Here is a 19,031-nt window from a genome sequence, read left to right as displayed (position 1 = left end):
GGGAGGTGGGCGCCGGTGCTGCCCTGAGCTTGCGAGGAGCCGGTGAGAGCAGCTCTGAAGCAGCCCCCTCTGGCCCAGGCAGAGCCGCCTGCGGTGCTGCACTGCTTCCATTCCGTTCAGTAGCAAAGGCTGCCCTTGGAGGAGGAGCAAGCGATGGGGCCCTTTTTGACATTAAAATACAGTTTTCTCTGGCATCTGGGCAAGTTGGTGTTTGTCTTCTTTGATCTGGGGCCCTGTTTTCTTTCCATTCACTTTAATGGACTGTCCAGTGGTTGGTTGTGTTATTGGGTCTGAGAGCATTTATTCCCTTTGCTTTCACCCTCTTTCCATGTTTCATGTAGAATGGTGCCTTAATAGTTTGAACATCCTTTCCTGAGCTATATGGGATGCTTAAGGAGCATGAGTTGGTAACAGTGCCCTGGCTTTCTGCATTCTGTCGTATTCTGCGCACATGTCTGTGCGGCATGTGGAGGGTGTGAGGTTTCTGCTCCTTCGGCTGCTGGACAGCATGTCAGGAGCACAGATGTGACCTTGTGTCCTTCAGCTGTTGCCACTGCAGCAAGATGTCCACAGGCCCCTCAGCCTGGGACCTGTAGAGGCCTAGGGAATCTGTGACACAGGGTCTGTGGGCTCCTCGCATGGACTAAAAGGTAGATGCAAAATTTTGTGTACAAATTCTTGTTTGCATTTTTCTGGAGATTTTTCAAGGCATCTGAAACCAACTAATAGTTAAGGATGGCTGAAAAGAGATTTCAAGATCCTGAAATTGAACCAGATACATCCTCCACTCAGGACTTATTACAGTGGTGTTAAATTTTGTTTGTTTTTAAGAAAATACCTTTAAAATTCCGTTTTAAAGCAAGCCTATAACTGAACGTCATTCAGCATCGGTCATCTGATTCAGGACTAACGCACTAGATACTACGTGGAAACCAAAAGAAAACAGAGCAGTTAGAGTGCCATCTAGTGGTCTGAACGATACTTGCATAGCTTTGGAATCAGGCCCAGGCCTTCTCTGTACACCCGGGTCTTTAGTTTTAGCAGCTTTCTAAATCAAGAACATTTTTTTCCTCTCAGGTAATTGCAGACCATAAAGGTATGTGGTGATGATACTTGTCTTCCACACAGATGCTGCAGCTGTGGATTCTAGCCTTGCTTACTCTGCAGACATAATTTTCATAAAAGCTTAATGCTGTAGATGGCATGTATTTTATAGGAATATAGAACTACAGACTTTGAGCGCTGTACTGCATTTGATTATACTTTTAATCATAAAGCTGGAACAAATTGATGACAGCCATAAAATCATTTTGATATAGAGGCTTTGTTTTTTTTTTCAAGTTAGAATAAATTTAAAAATTGAGTAATTTGTCTTAATTACTCTTTGTATTCCTTTCATGATGGTGACATAGAATGTTTGCCAAATGGTGCAGAAATTGTGAGGTTTCAGAGTTGAATTTATTCAGGGAAAACACATCAGACGATTGGTATCCACATGAAAATAAACTAAGAGCATAGCTCTCAAGTCCTTACTCTGCTGTACCGTAGCAATGGTTGATCATGTTAACTTGTTTATTCTTTTATAAACGGGGCTGATGACAGTATCTAATACAGGGGTGTTGTTAAGATTAAATGAAATAAAGTTGGTAAGCACAGTGCCTTGTACATAAAAAGTCTTTTCATTTATTAAAGTCTCTTTAATATTGATGTTGTTACTATCCCTGGCCAGTTTTTGTTTTGTTTTGTTTTCAGGACAGCTGTAGTAAAATGGAAACAGACAACCTTGTATCTTATGGAGAATTTTATAGTTTTTAAAAGCATTTGCTCACATACAGTCTTGTTTGATTAGTTTCAATAAATGTTTACTTATCCACATATATTCAGCAGCTATTTATTCAACTCCTACTAGGTATAATCATCATCTTTGGCATTTCAGGTTTGATACTGAAAACAGCAATAAAAAAGGCCTCGTGGGGCGGGGAGTTAGACAATAAGCAGTAAATAAATAAGGTGATTTCACAAGGAAGTCATTAGTGTGAAGGAAATTAGTGTGATGTCATAGGGCACGACTGGACGCCTCCTTGAGGTTGATGAGGTGGCTAGGAGAGATCTTTCTGAGAAAGTTGGCATTTAAGTTCCTTCCTGAATGACAAGGAGCCAGCCACGTGAGGGTTGGGGAGCAGCCGTCCTGACTAAGGGATACGGTGAGTGTAAATGGCATTGGTGGGAACGTGATAAGTACATGCACAGACTAGAAAGATGGCCTGTGCTGCTGGAGCTCAGGGAGCCGAGGGCGCGTGGCCAGAGGTGAGATCAGAGGACTTCAGACTTTGTTCTGCGGGTTCTGGGTGAGATGGGGTGTGATTCAGAGCACTAACCACAGAGACTGTCTGGTTTGAAATCTAACCTATTGAGTGGTCTTCAACAAGTTTTTTGACTTCTCTGTGCCTAATTTTAACATCTCCAAAGTGGGAATGATGATCGTTTCTTCCTCCTAGGATTACTGTGAGGATTAAATGAGATCAAAATATGTGTGAAGTATTCAGCAGAGTGTCTGCATACTGCTGTTTTATCATCATCAGTGTCTAGGTTCAGTTTCATCACACGTGCTACCCCCACGTCATCATCAGTACCCTCAAGTTACAGATGAGAACACTTAGAAACAGAGGGTGGTTTGAAATCAGAATGTAGGCATCTTGATTTCGGAGCCATCATTCTTTTTGCAGTGTATTCTGCGACATGAGCTCGACACCTCTCTGGTCTGAATCTCTTTAGCTCAGAGCTCAGTTGTATGTCCCTGTGAACGTGAGAAAATTATCAGTAAGGCCTAGGGTGTGTGGTAGGGAGGCTCCATGCCTGTCTTCTCCCCACACCTGGGACCCTACACTGAAAGCGTTAGTGTGCACGTCGGAATGCAGAGAGGAGGAAGGCGCTGACTGTATTTTGGGGACCTTGTAAGGCACTGAATATCTTCAGACACTGAAACTCTTCCTTAATTGCAGCTAATGGGGCCCTACAAAATATAAGTAAATGAAATCCAGGGATTATCCCCAGATTTTTTTTCTAATCCTACTTTTAGTGAAGGTATTAACCAGGACCCCACTCCCTCCACTCCCAGCCCAGAGTTGAATTTCCCTCTCCTCCACCTCTGCCTGCCTTTGCCTGGTCCCTTCTGGAGTAAGCCATGGCAGAGGTAAGGATCACGAAGTAAGAGAAACAGATGAGAAGCCAGGAGCTAGGAAATCCACCTGCTCGCCCTGCCCCTGTTCCTCTGCCCCCGCAGCGCCTCCCCCAGCGGCGCTGACGGCCGGCTCCGTGTCTCTTGCAGAATGTGAGCACCTGATCCGCCACATGCTGGTGTTGGACCCCAACAAGCGCCTCTCCATGGAGCAGATCTGCAAGCACAAGTGGATGAAGCTAGGGGACACGGACCCCAACTTCGACAGGGTGAGCGGGCTCCCACTCGCCCCCGGGGACGCCCCTTCGGGCTGCTGCAGGCCCTTTCGCGTAAGATTATAACCAGGCCAGGACCTAGAAGGGCAGGCCTGGGTGCAGGCTGTTGTGTAACCCTGAAGCAAGTGAAGCCAGCAAGGAGGAAGCTTCACTGGCTGAGCTGTTGCAGAATAGTGCTGCCAGCTCCTGACCACGTGTCCTCACATCCGGATCCCTTCCCGCGTCTTGGGACAGTACAGCCTCTTCCCACAGGATTGTTCACCTACTCTTATCTCTCACTGTGCATAGTCCAACAGATTCCACAGCGTTCCTTTATTTAAATCATCGTAGCCATCCCAGGTACCCCAGGAGCTCAGGAAAACAGTGGCCTAGCCATCTTGTCTGCTCCTAGCTGAGTACCCAGGGCTTTCTTGCTTAGGCTTCATCTAAGGCCAAAAATATCACAAGCTAGGGAGCATGGAACAGCTTGTTCATTATATATGATCTGCCGTCTTGACGTAGTTAATTGGGAGTTTGATAGCTTGCCTTATTTTGTTACAGTTAATAGCCGAATGCCAGCAGCTGAAGGAAGAAAGGCAGATGGACCCTCTGAATGAGGATGTACTCTTAGCCATGGAAGATATGGGACTGGACAAAGAGCGGACACTGCAGGTACCTAAGTGAGCAGAGGCCGGGGTGGGGGCTGTGTTCCCTCTGCCCTGTCTTTCCCATGTTCCCTTCTTCCTGGGAACTTGGATCTTTTCTTTTCCTCCCATTCTCCCTCTGCCCCTTGAAGGCGCTTTGCTCTTCTACTGTTACTTTTAAAAGAGTTTTGGTCATTGACATGCTGTTTCACCAGGGTTTTTTGCTCTTTCCCCTTTTCTCTCGGTAGTCGTTAAGATCAGATGCCTATGATCACTATAGTGCAATCTACAGCCTGCTGTGTGACCGGCATAAGAGACATAAAACCCTGCGTGTTGGAGTACCTCCTGGCATGCCCCGAACCATGGCCTTCCAGGCGCCAGTCAACCTCCAGGTGGGTGATAACTCCAGCGACCAGATTCAGCACTAGTATGAAAGTTCCTGCTGTTCCTTACCCGTCACCTCCCAGCTGCCATCTCTTCCTTTCTCAGAGGCCAAGCAAAGAACTCAGCCTCTCTTTGACAGAGTGGGTGGAAGAATGTTCCAGCACTTGGAAGGGGCACCAATAGCTGAGTTTTTTTTTTTTTAAAGAAACCGTAAATCATTGCGAGACTGTCTTTGCTAAAGAATACTTCCTTGTAGCTCCTAAGAGCAGAGGAACCAAAAACTCAGAAGTAGAAGCCTAGACTTTAGCCATCAAGAATGTTTTGAAAGCCTCTATAATTTCCCTTTGGTGTTGAAAAGCCTGTATGTGTGCGTGCTGCTTTCCAGGCGGAGCAAGCTGGTACCGCTATGAACATCAGCGTCCCCCAGGTGCAGCTCATCAACCCAGAGAATCAAATCGTGGAGGCAAGTAGCAGCCCCTGGTGGCTGTCAGCTGAACCTGCTTTCTTTCCCATAGCCTCATTGCCTTTCCTTATTACTTCTTCTATATATTTTATTTATTCATTTCCCCGTTTATTTTTGGCCATGCTGGGTCTTCGTTGCCTCTCGGGCTTTCTCTGGTTGCGGCAAGTGGGGGTGCTCTTCACAGCAGTGGGTGGGCTTCGGGTTGTGGTGGCTTCTGTTGCGGAGCACGGGCTCTAGAGTGTGAGCTCGGAAGTTGCGGCACACGAGGCTCAGTTGCCCCGCAGCACATGAGATCTTCCTGGACCAGGGATCTAACCCGTGTGCCCTACACCGGCAGGCAGAGTCTTAGCCACTGGACCACCTGGGAAGTCCGCTTTCCTTCCTTCTTGTTTCTCACTCCCTCTTGTTTCTGATTTGTTTGTGCTTCCCTCACCTCAGCCGGACGGGGCGGTGAACGTGGACAGTGACGAGGGTGAAGAGCCTTCCCCTGAAGCGCTGGTCCGCTATCTGTCCATGAGGAGGCACACAGTGGGCGTGGCCGACCCCCGGTGAGTGTCTGGCAGAAAATTCCCATCTGACTTTGAGTTCCTCCCGTGGCACATTTTCCCTACTTCTTTGTATCTCCCAGGTGAGATCTGATACAATGGCCAAAACATGTGGTTAATCTCTTCAGGCTCCCTGAAGAGGGACTTGATTGGACTTGAGGATCACAGAGCTGCCACTAGTGGAGGGTGGGCTGAAAGCCGCCATTGAGCCAGGCGATGACAGTGCTTTGGTGAAGAGCGTAGCATGTCTTTTCCCGCAAAGACTGAGGTCTTTTGATCTAAGCCACATAAAAGTACCCCTGAAAATGCATCTGTGTTTGACAGCTTTTAGAGATATTTTTTGCCATATATTTTAATGGAAGACTCATCTAAGAAGTGAGGACAAACAGCAGGATAGAATTTATAGATGTAAAAAATTAAATTCAGTGAAAAAAGTTATGTGAACAAAAGTCCAAAAATATGCCGAGTAAGTACCGGTTTTCCAAAGTGTTTTCCCAGAACAGCCCTTCGTTGTGTCCCCTGCTTGCCTGCACACTGGAGGAATGGACTGAAGGCCAGCTCTCTTGGTTTTCGTTCAACACTTGAAGATTCTCACCATTAAAAATAGCCATGCCACTTTTCTGGCTATTTCTTCTCCTGCGTAGGGAAGAGAAGGTTGTGGCAAGAGTCCTCTTGAGAGTTCAGCTCGGAGCATAGCTGGTTTCTTTTTCCTTTGAGTCATTTCCAAAAGAGCTTCCCCTGCTTACTGGTTTGCTTGCTTCGCCTTCTCAGCCTACGATGAAACAGGCAATCGGGGAGCATTCTGGCCCCGAAGACAATGTCAGCTTCGGAGGGTGGGGCCCCGTGTCACCCTGTTAGTGGAAAGAGCTCTTATTGTAAAGTGTGCCATAAACCCCTCTGTCGGGGCTCCACAGCCCTGCCCGCCCGTGGCTTATCTGCCCATCAGCCCTGATGGCGCTGACAGCATTCTTTCCCCAGTGGATCAGCTGCTACTTTGGGGCAGCCATTGTTTGAGTGGGTGGCCCGTGTCCTCCCTTACTTGCTGTTCACCTCCAGGCCTCGGAGACCTGAACTGGACGGGGGCCAGTGTTTCCTGTTGGCTCAGAGCTGTTGGTTTTACATGAGTGGTCAGTGCAGAATGGTGATCCCCAGCCACAGATAGTGAAATGGCAGAGAGCCAGATTCCACACACCTGGCTCCACACACTTCTGCTCGCTCTGGGGCCTTGGAGAGAAATACACATGTAGGAGGAAGGTAGAAAGATAAACTAAACCCTGCGGAATTTGGCAGTGTCCTCAGTTTGGGGCTCTAGGTTGTGAGGGGGAATTGTAACCAGACTTCTCCATCGTCCTGTTTCCCGTCAGCACGGAGGTCATGGAGGATCTGCAGAAGCTGCTGCCTGGCTTTCCTGGAGTCAGCCCGCAGGCTCCCTTCCTGCAGGTGGCCCCGAACATGAACTTCATGCACAACCTGTTGCCCATGCAAAATCTGCAGCCAACCGGGCAGCTGGAATACAAGGTACCCGGACCTGGGAGAGGGCTTGCCCCCAGAGAGCTCGTCTGAGCTGCCTTTGAGAAACGCAGAGACCGTCTCCAGGATTTCAGGGTGTCCTTAGAAGGATGCTTTCTCTTGCCTATGTCACCATCATGGGATCCCTTCCTTTCAGTAGACTGGAGTACTGCTGTCTTCTCTCCTCCTTTCTCCCCACCTCACCAAACCATCCCTCCCCTTCTCCTCCTGCAGGAGCAGTCCCTGTTACAGCCGCCCACCCTGCAGCTGCTGAACGGAATGGGGCCCCTTGGCCGGAGGGCATCAGATGGAGGTGCCAACATCCAGCTCCATGCCCAGCAGCTGCTGAAGCGCCCACGGGGACCCTCCCCTCTTGTCACCATGACACCAGTGAGTGGCAGCATGAAGCCCTGCTTGCTTTCTCAGAGGCTTTTGGTAAAGAGGTTTTGGAACTCAGGGTCTCCAACCTAAACGTCTGAATTTCTTCTTTCCCTCAACATGCAATGCTCACTGTCATTTCCACTTTTTTCAGGCTAATAGAATTTTCCAGACTTACTTTTTGGTTAGCTTCTTCACTTAACCAAATAATTTGCATACTGCATCCTGCTTCTGGAGGGACTCATCTTTGGGGAGCCTCTTGTAGACACTCGAGTAAAGGGCGGCTGCAACCCTGCCCGCTTCAAGTTAGGGAGTCATAGTCACAGGCCCGGCCTTCCCGCAGGTCACATTTCCGTGCCAGAGGGCAGTGGAAGCTAATAATTTTCTCTGGGCTTAATTGCTTTTTAGACTGGTTTCCAGATTTACCTTCTCACTAACTCTTCCTCCTTTGATTAACATACCTCACACTTTTGGTGCCAGCTGGATCCCTTGATGATTTGGCTTCTAAGCTGACAGTTGGCATCTCTCGATCACATGTTTTCTAATATGATGATCACAAAGATTCTTTTCTTCCCCTGGTTTCTGTTTATTTCTGGTTATTTTCCTGCCATAGATAGATTCATTCCTTCATTCATTTACTCATCCATTAAATCTCATGCTACATTAGGCTTGAGTGCTAATTGTATCCACAGCCCTCACTGGGTATTTCAGGGCAGTGCTTCTTAAGGTGTCTCTCTAGTTTGAGGACCTTGTTTTCCCTATTATCAGAAAAATTAAAATTTTAAAACATATGAACTACAAGGCTAAATTTTCTTTGGCGCAATAGAAAATACTACTCCATTAAGTTGCTATAAAGGTTTATAAATATTATTCTCTGCTACTTTACCTGCCGTATCTTAGATCAGTAATGAAACAGTTTGTAGATTGACACAGGTCCACTGTGCCAGTAACATGGCTGTTGAGAAAAGGGAAGAATTCATATTTGCAGTTTCTGGCCTCACTGAGCTTATACTATAACAGGAAGATGCGATCCACATATGTGAAGTGTTGGAGTAACAGTAATAGGCCAGTGTGATGAAGTGCTGGAGTGAGGACCGTGGGCCTGTAGGTGGCAGAGGCACTTAGGGAAAGGCCAGGTCAGTGTAGATTTGGAAGGGTTCAGAACAGCTTTATGGGAGGTGCAGTGCCTTTGTCCACTGGAACTGTTTTTGCCAAGGTCACTAACAAACTTCTGGTGGACATTTTTCATCTTTATCTTTTTGGACTTTACTGTTGACCATTTTTCTCCTTGAAAAATGGTCTTTTGCCCTATTCTTTTGTGTTTTTCTCCTAGCTCCCCTTTTCAGGTTCCCTTTCTTCTTTTTCCTAGAAACCCACAGTTCTGTCTGAGGTCCTGTTTCCATTTCATTTTACAGACTTTCTCTGAGTGATCCTCTCCACTTCCCTATTTCTGTCACTGAGAGATTCTCCGGCCCACAGTGCTTTTCTGAGCCCTGCACTCCTATCTATATGATTACCAACTGCACAGATCTAGTGGGTTACTTGGCAGGTCCTCACCATTTTATTTCAGCATGTCCTCAGATGAACATGTCCTGATGCTATGAAACCTGTGTCTCCCTCTGGGTGACAGGGAATGGCACCATCACTCCCCTGGTTAGACAAGCTAAGAAATTGGGTTTTCTCTTTAATTCTTCCCTGTCCCTTACTCCCCATATCAAAGCAGTTATGCCATGCTTGTAAAGTAAGTGTTTATCTTCTGTCCCATCCCCACTGCATTTCCCCCACTCAAGCTACTGTCATCCTTTGCCTGGATTAACACAGTGGCTGCCAAATGGGCTTCCTGGTTCCAGGCTTGGCTCCTCATCCTTGTCACCCGACATTTTCACGCTGCAACTAAAGCAGGCCAGCTTTCTAAAATATAAATCTTGTAACATCGTGTCCCTGCTTAAAACCTTTAGTGATTCACCACTGCCTTTCCTCAGAATAAAGTTCTTCATGTGGTATTCAAGGCCGTTTATAACTGGCCGCAGGGCTCCTCTCCTGCCTCGTCTGCAGCCACTTCCTGCATAACCCTGTTCCCTCCAGCCTCACAGAACCGTAGTCAGGGTTCCGGAAACCCTAGACGCATTCTGACAATGGAATCATCCTAAAAGTTTGTTTTTAATTACTGCCCATTAAAAAATGCTCTTTTGTAGTACTGGAAGCGTGATTTTTGCTTCAGTGCTTGGGGCGTGGTGGTTCCGTGAGCCCCAGGCTGTGAGTAGCTGTCAAGGCTATACAATGTCCCAGCCCACAGGCAGCCGGGGAGCGTCACAGTAACGCATGCATATTGTGGCGGTCCTTGTGTTTTGGTGGGTGACAGTGATTTTAAAGCATTGAATTGGAACTTCACAATCATATGTTATGTGCTACAGTGGACTTTTAGAAAACCAGTATGCTTTTCTGGCATTGCTGCTGCTGCTGCTAAGTCGCCTCAGTCATGTCCTACTCTGTGCGACCCCATAGATGGCAGCCCGCCAGGCTCCCCTGTCCCTGGGAGTCTCCAGGCAAGAACACTGGAGTGGGTTGCCATTTCCTTCTCCAATGCGTGAAAGTGAAGTCACTCAGTCGTGTCCAACTCTTAGCCACCCCATGGACTGCAGCCCACCAGGCTCCTCCATCCATGGGATTTTCCAGGCAAGAGTATTTTCTGGCATTAAGGACGTCTAAACTCTGGAAATTACTTTAACATGAAACAACAAATCAGTTCCTAGTTATTCCAGGTAAACAAACTCCTGCTATATTCTCAGGTCCTCAAACACCCATGGGCCTTCTCTTCTCTCTCAGCCTAGAAACCTTAGACGCTTGTGACCCCTTTCCTTCTTGGCCGGACTCGTTCTTACTCATCCTTCAGGCCTCAGGTTTGGGGCCACGTTCTCTAAGTGCCCTGCTCAGTCCCCACACATCCATGACTGGTTCATGCTATTTCGTCCTTTTGTCTGCCTATCTCTGTCCTCCACTGGACTGTAAAACAGGGGAAGGAGCTTTATTAATTCACATTTTATCCTGGAACATAGTGGGCATTCAGCTTACTTATTGGATAAATGAATGAAGGAAGGAAGATGAATCAGAGGAATTCAAATCAACTGAGCAAGGTAAAAGTGGGACAATTGAAAGGTCTGTGAATGTTCTGTATAACCCAGGGATCCTAGAAAAGCTTTGCAGATTAAAAAAAATAAAGTACCCCAGAGGCCTGCCCCGAGCCCAGTGTCCAGAGTAAGAACTGCTGCGGAAGAAGCGCCGCTTTGAGCTTTTCCTTCCTGTCTTTCCTCAGGCAGTGCCAGCAGTCACCCCTGTGGACGAGGAGAGCTCGGATGGGGAGCCAGATCAGGAAGCTGTGCAGAGGTAATGTGGCATCTGGCAGTGCTTGCAGAGCGTCCTTGGGCAGGCTCCCCCTGCGACCAACGAAAGGTCACCTCTGCCCAAGGAGGTGGTCCAGTGCAGCCTCAACACTTGTGTGGTCTCTTTGCTCAAGCCAGATGGCATGTTCCTCCCCACACGGAAGTAACGGAAGACTACCCAGAAAATGTCACTTCTGTAAGCACCATTGGAAGTCCCCTAAGTGACAGCAATAACCATAAGAACTTTTTCTCTCCTCCCTCCTTCCTTCCTTGCCCCCTGCCTTCATATTGCAACTCTGATAGTATTCACAAGGCACAAAGCCTGCTCCTACCTGCCAAGAACTGTTACTGAAAAGGAATTGGAGATTTGGGATGACAGTGATCCTAGCTAGTCTGGCCATGGACCGCTGGCATGGACTCTTCCTTTCCAGGAGAATGAATACCTCTTGTACTGTTTGCTGTGTTTCTGCCATCCCCTTGTATCAACAAAGAGATATTGAAAAAAGAATATGGGATTCGGTCCAGGGACAGATGCAAATATCCATTGTTTGCAGAGGTACCTAATTCACAGAAAACGGCAGTGACCATCAGGCATGCTGTGCTGATCATTTGACCTCAGTTCCATTAGCCGTGGTCCTCCAGCTTCATGCATGATCCCTTGTGGGAGTTGATTTTCTTATTTTTCGGGGAGGGCGGGGGTTGACCAGAATCCAGCATGTATTTTCCCAGAAATACAGGTGTTCTTCAAGATTATATGTTTTTTCCCTTGAGGGAAGTTGAAATAAAATGGTTTTCATGGGCTCTTGGGGAAACTTCGGGTGTTTTTATCAAATGGATATTAAACCACTAATGGCTTACCTACCCTCTGGCAAGTTTACATACCACTAATTCCTCTCTAGCTTGTTAACTGGTTTTAGCTGAAATGGGCAAAGTAGTTAAGAATGAATGAAACAAGACCTCTTACCTGGATGGTTGCTGGCCAGTGTCCTTTCTCTACCCGCTAGTAGCTCTGCATGAGAGCTGCTGTCCAAAAAGAAGCTGGTCCTGTGTGGAAAGAACAGTGAAGAACAGGTGTTGGCAGGTGGGCAAGCTCCTTCTACAGAATAGCCAATAGAAGAACCGTGTTGACTTTGTTTCTTTCTTGATGTTATTATTTCGATAGGTTGCTGATCACAGGGTGTATAAAGTTGCATATGGGCCCTGCTGGAGTCATGAAGAGAAATTAGGAAACTTACTGCCTTCCTAATCGAATCAGATAGCAGTATTTCATCTTATCTTCTTTGTCTTACATTTTACCCCTCCAGCTCCTCCTTTCTTCTTTAAAGACCAGCATTTAAAGGGTAAAATGCCCGTCCCTTTTGATGTCATGGAAGGAACGATTCTTCTTTTATTCATGCCCAAGAAGAGCAGCAGTGGTGAAGGAAGTCATCATCCAGACCAAGGGGGACCAAAGCGTTATTAATGGTATTAGTGGTGGATCTGAAAGACCTTCAGAATAAAAGTGATCAGCTTGTGAATTCTTCAGCTTGTGAAACTTCTCTTTTCTTGCCTTGCCTTTTTTTCCCCCTAAAATACAGTTCTAAACATTCCATGTGGTTTCATTTCTTCATCCTTTAGAGAATGTTGGTCCCCTGGGGACAGCATCAGTTTTTCTTCTCCGACGATGGAGTTACAGTCTTGGGGCATGAGGAAAGGGTTGGTGATGGAACTCGCTTAGCCCCACGCAAAAGGCTCTTTTTCCATGATTTGTAGCGAGGTCAGCCTCAGACCCTCGTGGCCAGTGGCCTCAGGAGACATACGCAAAGCCCATCTGACTCTCTCTCTTGGCTCATCTCTAGGAACAGTCCTTAGGGCTCATTTCCTCTGACTTGTATTTTGGAAATGTGGAGGGAAACCAAGGAACAGAATTAACTAGCAGAAAATACATTCTTCTCCTGAATGGAATGAAGTCAGGAAAACTGATTCACTTCGTGAGCGACATCTGTTTCCTCTCTTCTCTTAACGGCTACTCTTAGGTCCGACACTGAGACGCTTCAGTGGGAAGCCAGCTTTTGTTGGCCTTCTGGGTCACGTCTCACTTCCATCCAGTCAGGAGTCTGTTGGCCACTGAGCCCTTTCTGTGCTCTGGCGCCACTTCATTCTGAGTGCTTTGGATTAACTTCTAATGCTTCTTGCTGAGGAGTATTCCTGTCTCTTTTTTACTGTGAAATGTGCTCCTGCTTGTTGCAGGTACTTGGCAAATAGGTCCAAAAGGCATACACTGGCCATGACCAGCCCTACAGCTGAGATCCCGCCGGACCTACAGCGGCAGCTAGGACAGCAGCCTTTCCGTTCCCGGGTCTGGCCCCCTCACCTGGTACCTGATCAGCATCGGTGAGTAGCCACGTGAGCCGTGGGAGCTCCTTGAGGCCCATCGGACAGGCCCCTTTCTGGCTGGTCCTACAGACATGATGACTAGCATCGTGGCTTTAAATAGCATCCCGAACTTTACGTCTTCTCAGCTCCTTGACTCAGGCGTGCCCAGGGCCATAGGAGACGCTTCTTTCCCATTACCTCGTAGACGTGTTTATTGCCCGCAGTCGCTCCTCATGACTCTAGTCGTTGACTCATAGATGAAATTGAACTTGAAACCTGCAAGTGGGTGAAGCTCTCAGAAGACCAGCTGGAGATAGGATTTGTAACCACATCAGTAGGCTTGACTTTTAATAACCCATCGCCATCAGAAGGATGAGCATTTCTTATCATGTGACCCCTGAACGAGGTGCTTGGCTCGGGGAAAACACATTCCCTTTTGAGTGGTGGAGCGGAGACACTGCATCCTCCTGAGTGTTGTGCTTGAAAGCCATCCTTGCAGTATTCTGCTGGCAAAATCTTCGAGTAGGTCTCTGATAAATTTATAATTCATTTTCTCTTAAAGACATAAAAACAAGTGTAGCCTTCCTTGCCAAGAGAACTTCACAAAATTGAGTTCAAGTAAGCCTGGGAACGAGGGGAGTGACACCTTGCTGGATTAAGAAGGTGGTTATCTTCTGTGAACTCTGTGATGACCAAAAATCTTAGCTTAGTCCTTTCCAGAGCTGTCCCCAAGCTCACGGGCCACACTTTCAAAGCCACCACCAGTCGCTAGAGTCTTTTTGGGAGGACAGTGAAGAGCAGCCTTACTTGGGAAGTTTGGAAAGCAGATTCTGAGGAAATTAAGTTTATAAATGTGTTGTTACTCAGTCTTGCAGCCAGACTCACCCTGGCAAGCTTGACACAGTGTTTTTATTGTGTCTCGTTACCCACTGAGCATCATAGGTAATCAGCAGAGACAGGTGACCTCTGAGCAAACTGAACCATCATTAGTGCCACGTTGGAACTCAGAAAGAAGAAAGATAAGCTTTCATAAATGACCATAAATAATATGGTACAAATGGTCTGTTAGGAATAGCATGAATGACATTTCTCAAATAAAGCTCCGGTGGTACAGACAATGTTTTTCTAAGGAGAATCTCTCAGGAACCTCACTGTTACAGTTCTGCATCACTTTGGGTGATCATTAGCTGCCCGTACATTTTCTGTGATTTCTCAATAACTCTGAGCGCTATACTGTCACCTGATAGACTTTCATTGCTTTATTTCTCCCTGTATCCTTCCTTCCTTGACAGCCCCACACTTAGTTTTTCAGCCTTTGCCAGGCTCTGTTGTTTAGTTTCCGTCCTTTGGTTTAATCCTTGTTTAATTCAGGTGCCCCTCAGGCCATGTTTTTGTGGGGCAAGCATGAAAAAGATGAGCACATCACCACAGTCTGCCTTTGTCACTGACCCGGTACTGTGTTTACACCTGTTGCTAAAGGAAGGCCACACTGGCCCGCAGCTCCGTTTGTGTGGTTTCCTCGCTGCCTGGTCACTGTCAAGGCCTTGCCTGCTGGAGATCTGTCTGCTGTCTGTTTCTGTGCAAACACTCTTGGCAGAGTGTTTCAAGGGTTCCCTGTGGTCAAGCCAGTTTGAACTGGAATGAATACTCTGTGAGTGACGGATCGTGTAAGGGGCGGTGTTTATGCAGACTCAGCACGTCTCCATGGAGTTGCTGTAAAAGCATGGTTACACAAGAGACTGAAGCAAGTCTTCAGGGCAAAAGGGAAACTTCCCAAGGCTCTCCAGCACTGAGAATGGGTGGCCTGGGGGGATTATTGAATTCCTTTCATTTGCTGGAGGAAATGACACAGGAACAGCAGATATGTCTGTTCTTCTGGGGTATTATAGATGAAGTCCAACATGAAGACAGAAGAGGTATCTGAATGTGTAATCCTGGAATTGTGTAATTTATAAATTCAAAGAAAAATTAAGTGTAATTAACCAAAAAAACCTAACTAATACAAGATGGATTTTATCTAGGTGGGGAGCCAAGTCCCTGGTTGAAGAGTGTAGTGGGAATATCAGCCTGACATGAGGCTGTCCTGAGTTTGAATGGGATTGCTAATAAAAATAAAACACAACTGATCCTGTCAGTGCTTCCAAAATGAGCAGCTACCTAAGAACTATTCCTCTGAAGCTCCTTGTGCTGGGCTGCCCAGGGTGTCAGTCTGTTCACAACCCGATCTTCTGGAAAAGTCATGAAATACCTGGACCTGGGATGGGAGAGAATGTGTTTTGTACAGACGGACTATAATTAACTCCTTGAAGAACACAGATTTCTGAGTGAATCAGAAATGTGTCGATCATCAGAAAATACTGAAAGTGTAAGAATCAAATTCTAGGAGAAAATAGTACCTGCTTGCTTTAACTCCAAACACCTGAAGTAGAAACAGAAATAAGAAATATTGAGGAAATACCCCTGAGACCGGCTCCCATGATCACTGTTTCTGGAGTGTGTCTTCCAAACTCATCTGTCTTTCGTGTTACCGAACCCAGATATATGTTGTGTTCATTTCATCAGCTCACTGCTGTGTCAAGCTTCAGGTGGAGTCTCAAACAGGAGCCATCATTAGAAGGTGGAGGGCTTTTCCCTGCTGCCAGAACTCTCTTAACTCCTCTGCACACTCATCAGCCCCTCCTAGACCCTCCCTGTCTGCTACACTTGAATTCGCTTGTTCACCCGCTTTCTTAGCCTTGGTTCCGCTTCTGTCCAGAATGAGTAACTGGCAAGGTGGCACATCATTTCGCCCACAGCTCAGTGTGATGTCATCTCTGCCCTGGACCTGAAACCCTGATCCTTTCCATCAGCTGCTGGAATGCTGCCTTGGCAGTCTTTTATCTGCTTACTTCAACCCATAAACATCTCTTTCTGATTAGGTAACAAGTATAGGTCTTAGCTTCTAACTCTCATGTTGTCTTAGGCATTCCGTACTGATAGCACATTCTTTCTTTCTGTAAGACGCTGGCTTTGTTCTTATTGAGCAGTGGGGGTCATTTTGAAGGTAATCCACACGATTCCTCTTTCATTAGCAGGTTGGGAGGGTGCCACTGCTTTGAGAAGTTACCTTTCACAGCAGATAACGTTATTTGCATTGACCAGGTATGTGCAGGATCTTCAGGCCCACGTTTCTTAAGGATGGGCTGTCTCCATCTGGGGATCAGAGGCCCCCAGTTTTCCCACTTTAAGCTCCACCTTGTGTTTTCTAGCATAAAAAACCTATGAATTCCAGGCCAGACCTTTGACCCGAGTTGACTGCAGTTTCCCTCTGGTCAGTCATACAGAGGTTACTACTCAGGGAAAACTTTAGGTCACATGGGTAGGTTTGTTCTAGGTTTCTAAAGGCACTAGATAGAGACATGACTGTAAAAGGAGGAGTTCGTATACAGCTGGGCTTGAGGGCTACTGTGAAGCTCCTCTCTCTCAGACCCAGTGTATTTGTAAGAACTGGATGTATCTGATCCCAGGACCTTCCCAGGCTTGGACATTAAGCCAACTCAAGGTAAGTGGAAATGGAAGATGGTCACTTGGAGGCCTCTAAAGGGAAGGCAGGCTAGGGAAACGACTGGCCTCTGGAGATGGCATGGAAATGGCCTAATATGCCAGGCTGCGCGTGTAGCCGGCAGCTTTGTGTTCATCTGGAACAGCATCCCTAGGTGATTTGGTCAAAACCCTCAGTCCTAGCCCCTAACCTTCTCTTCCCATATATTCAGCTCCATCTACAAGGACTCCAACACCCTGCACCTCCCTACGGAGCGTTTCTCCCCTGTGCGCCGGTTCTCAGATGGGGCTGCAAGCATCCAGGCCTTCAAAGCTCACCTGGAAAAAATGGGCAACAACAGCAGCATCAAACAGTTGCAGCAGGTAATGTTAGAGGCGGCAGGCATCTCTGGAGAAGCATGGGTAGCAGAGCCCAGTGTTGCAGGAGGACACGGGTGTTAAGCTTTCAGCCCCCTCAGAGCAGCACTGCAGTTTTAGAGGTGCCAAAGCAGATAGCCCTTACACGCTTTCCTTCCTTCTGCTTACGTCCATCTTTCCCCAGGAAGGGACTAATTTTCCTCCTGCCTCTGTGGTTCCTTAGAGAGAAATTTCTGGGCTTGGGTTTCAGTGGGAAGCACCCGGAAATGTCTTTTGAAGCAACCCTGGCGTTCCCCTCATGACTTATGGGCACTGGGTCTTGTTGGAGCCTGCTCTGCATTCTTACCACCTGGCATACTCTCCAGCTGGTATGGAATGGTGCTCCCGGAGGAAGGAGGTGTACCTCCAGGCTTCTATAAAGGGCCGGTTTCCTTTCTGCCTTCCTGACGACCAAGCTTTGAGTGGCATGTGCTTTGTACACCGATTGCACACTGGAACCTTCGCTCGTAGCCAGGCCATCTTGATGTTTTTCCCTTCATGCGGCCAGCACAGAGCGTGAATTTATTTAGTACACAAAGGCCCACCTAAAGGGGTTAGTTGCTCATCAAGGACACAGTTCTTCTCTGTGGGCTCCCTCTGCCCATGAGACCCAGGGCAGCTCTGCGTCTGCTCACAGCACTGCATGGGGTAGGCCTGGCTGTATCCCCTCTGTATGAACTGCTTTCCCTTCAGGAGTGTGAGCAGCTGCAGAAGATGTACGGGGGGCAGATTGATGAAAGAACCCTGGAGAAGACCCAGCAGCAGCATATGTTATACCAGCAGGAGCAGCACCACCAAATTCTCCAGCAGCAGATTCAAGTAGGCCTTCCCTCTCCGCTTTCTCCAACTTGTCTGGAGTTTGCTCGCAGGCTGATGGGCCTGTCGGTGCTGGAGGAGATCACGCAGGGCAGAGTGGAGTTGAGTTATTTGTGTGGTTGCCATGTTTGAGTCCAGGTAATCAAGCCTTTCGATGAACGGCGGGAGCATAAGTCTCAGTCGCAGATGTCTCTTCCCGTCCCGAGAATGGCCCTGGTTAGTCTTCAAGCTCACGAGCATTTTTCTCTCCTTTCTTGCACGTATTTTAGGACTCTATCTGTGCTCCTCAGCCTTCTCCACCTCTTCAGGCTGCATGTGAAAATCAGCCCGCCCTCCTCACCCACCAGCTCCAGAGGTAATGAAACATGTTCTTTGCCTAAGCTGTTGGCCTAACTCACATGACTGACTATAGCAGTCACCTTGGAAAAACCCATCTGAAAAGCAGGAAGACCAATTTAAATTTCGGCAGTTTTCTAAAATCCTGACTTCCTATGCCACTTCATTTTCTTATCCCCATGAACCATGTAATCTGACACCTAATGCAGGAGGCCAGATGCAGGCCCACAGTGACCCCTGCCTCCTTGGGACATCTGGGAAAATAAGATGTAGACAGGCTTTCAGTAGACTGTGGTGGGTGGCCTTCTAGCCTGGAAGCTTATCAAAACTAAAAGTGGAGTTTCTGCCTGTGGGTATCAAATGGCTGAAACTAACTTCAAGGTTATATCGTCACCTCAGGAAGTGTATTTACTCATCTGGTTCTGTTGTTTTTTAAGGTTAAGGATTCAGCCTTCCAGCCCACCTCCCAACCATCCCAACAACCATCTCTTCAGACAGCCCAGTAACAGCCCTCCCCCCATGAGCAGCGCCATGATACAGTCTCACGGTGAGTGCAGAGGTTTTCTCTGAGCCGTGAGCTGCAGGAGAAGTGAGGCTTCGTCTTGATTGCCCCAAGCCACTGGTTGGGGTGACAGAGCAACATGCTGTGTAAGGGAGTGGCTCTAGTGCCAGGCTGCCTTGGCTTGGCTAGAGCCCCTGAAGAGCCTGCGTTGGACTCAAAGCCCTTCTTACTCAGAGTGGGGTCCCTGACCAGCAACATCAGCAGGAAAAATCAAATCTCAGATCCTGTCGCAGACCTGCTGGATCAGAGTCTGTGTTTTAGCAAGATCCCCAGGCCCTTCATACGTGCATT

General features: G+C 47.5%; 1 protein-coding gene across 6 annotated transcripts in view; it reads left to right on the top strand.

Annotated features, from left to right (window-relative positions):
* The window catches only part of SIK3 (SIK family kinase 3), a 263,960-nt gene that overhangs the window by 230,578 nt on the left and 14,351 nt on the right, over positions 1–19,031 (top strand). For 3 of the 6 annotated variants that reach the window (XM_069555268.1, XM_069555265.1, XM_069555270.1), the window contains exons 7-19: positions 3,329–3,447; positions 3,994–4,104; positions 4,325–4,468; positions 4,846–4,923; positions 5,362–5,471; positions 6,833–6,986; positions 7,212–7,367; positions 10,669–10,739; positions 12,965–13,108; positions 16,843–16,993; positions 17,720–17,845; positions 18,112–18,197; positions 18,616–18,725. In XM_069555268.1, coding sequence (XP_069411369.1) covers positions 3,329–3,447; positions 3,994–4,104; positions 4,325–4,468; positions 4,846–4,923; positions 5,362–5,471; positions 6,833–6,986; positions 7,212–7,367; positions 10,669–10,739; positions 12,965–13,108; positions 16,843–16,993; positions 17,720–17,845; positions 18,112–18,197; positions 18,616–18,725 — 1,560 coding nt within the window. Of the gene's footprint in view, positions 1–3,328; positions 3,448–3,993; positions 4,105–4,324; positions 4,469–4,845; positions 4,924–5,361; positions 5,472–6,832; positions 6,987–7,211; positions 7,368–10,668; positions 10,740–12,039; positions 12,256–12,964; positions 13,109–16,842; positions 16,994–17,719; positions 17,846–18,111; positions 18,198–18,615; positions 18,726–19,031 lie in introns of those variants that run through there. The other 3 variants (XM_069555269.1, XM_069555266.1, XM_070289333.1) reach the window with 2 other exon arrangements.

This window comes from Ovis canadensis, chromosome 15 (genome assembly GCF_042477335.2).
Source record: "Ovis canadensis isolate MfBH-ARS-UI-01 breed Bighorn chromosome 15, ARS-UI_OviCan_v2, whole genome shotgun sequence".
NCBI lineage: Eukaryota > Metazoa > Chordata > Mammalia > Artiodactyla > Bovidae > Ovis > Ovis canadensis.
Note: the sequence above shows the minus strand (reverse complement) of the source record. Positions and strands in the feature narration are given on the sequence as shown.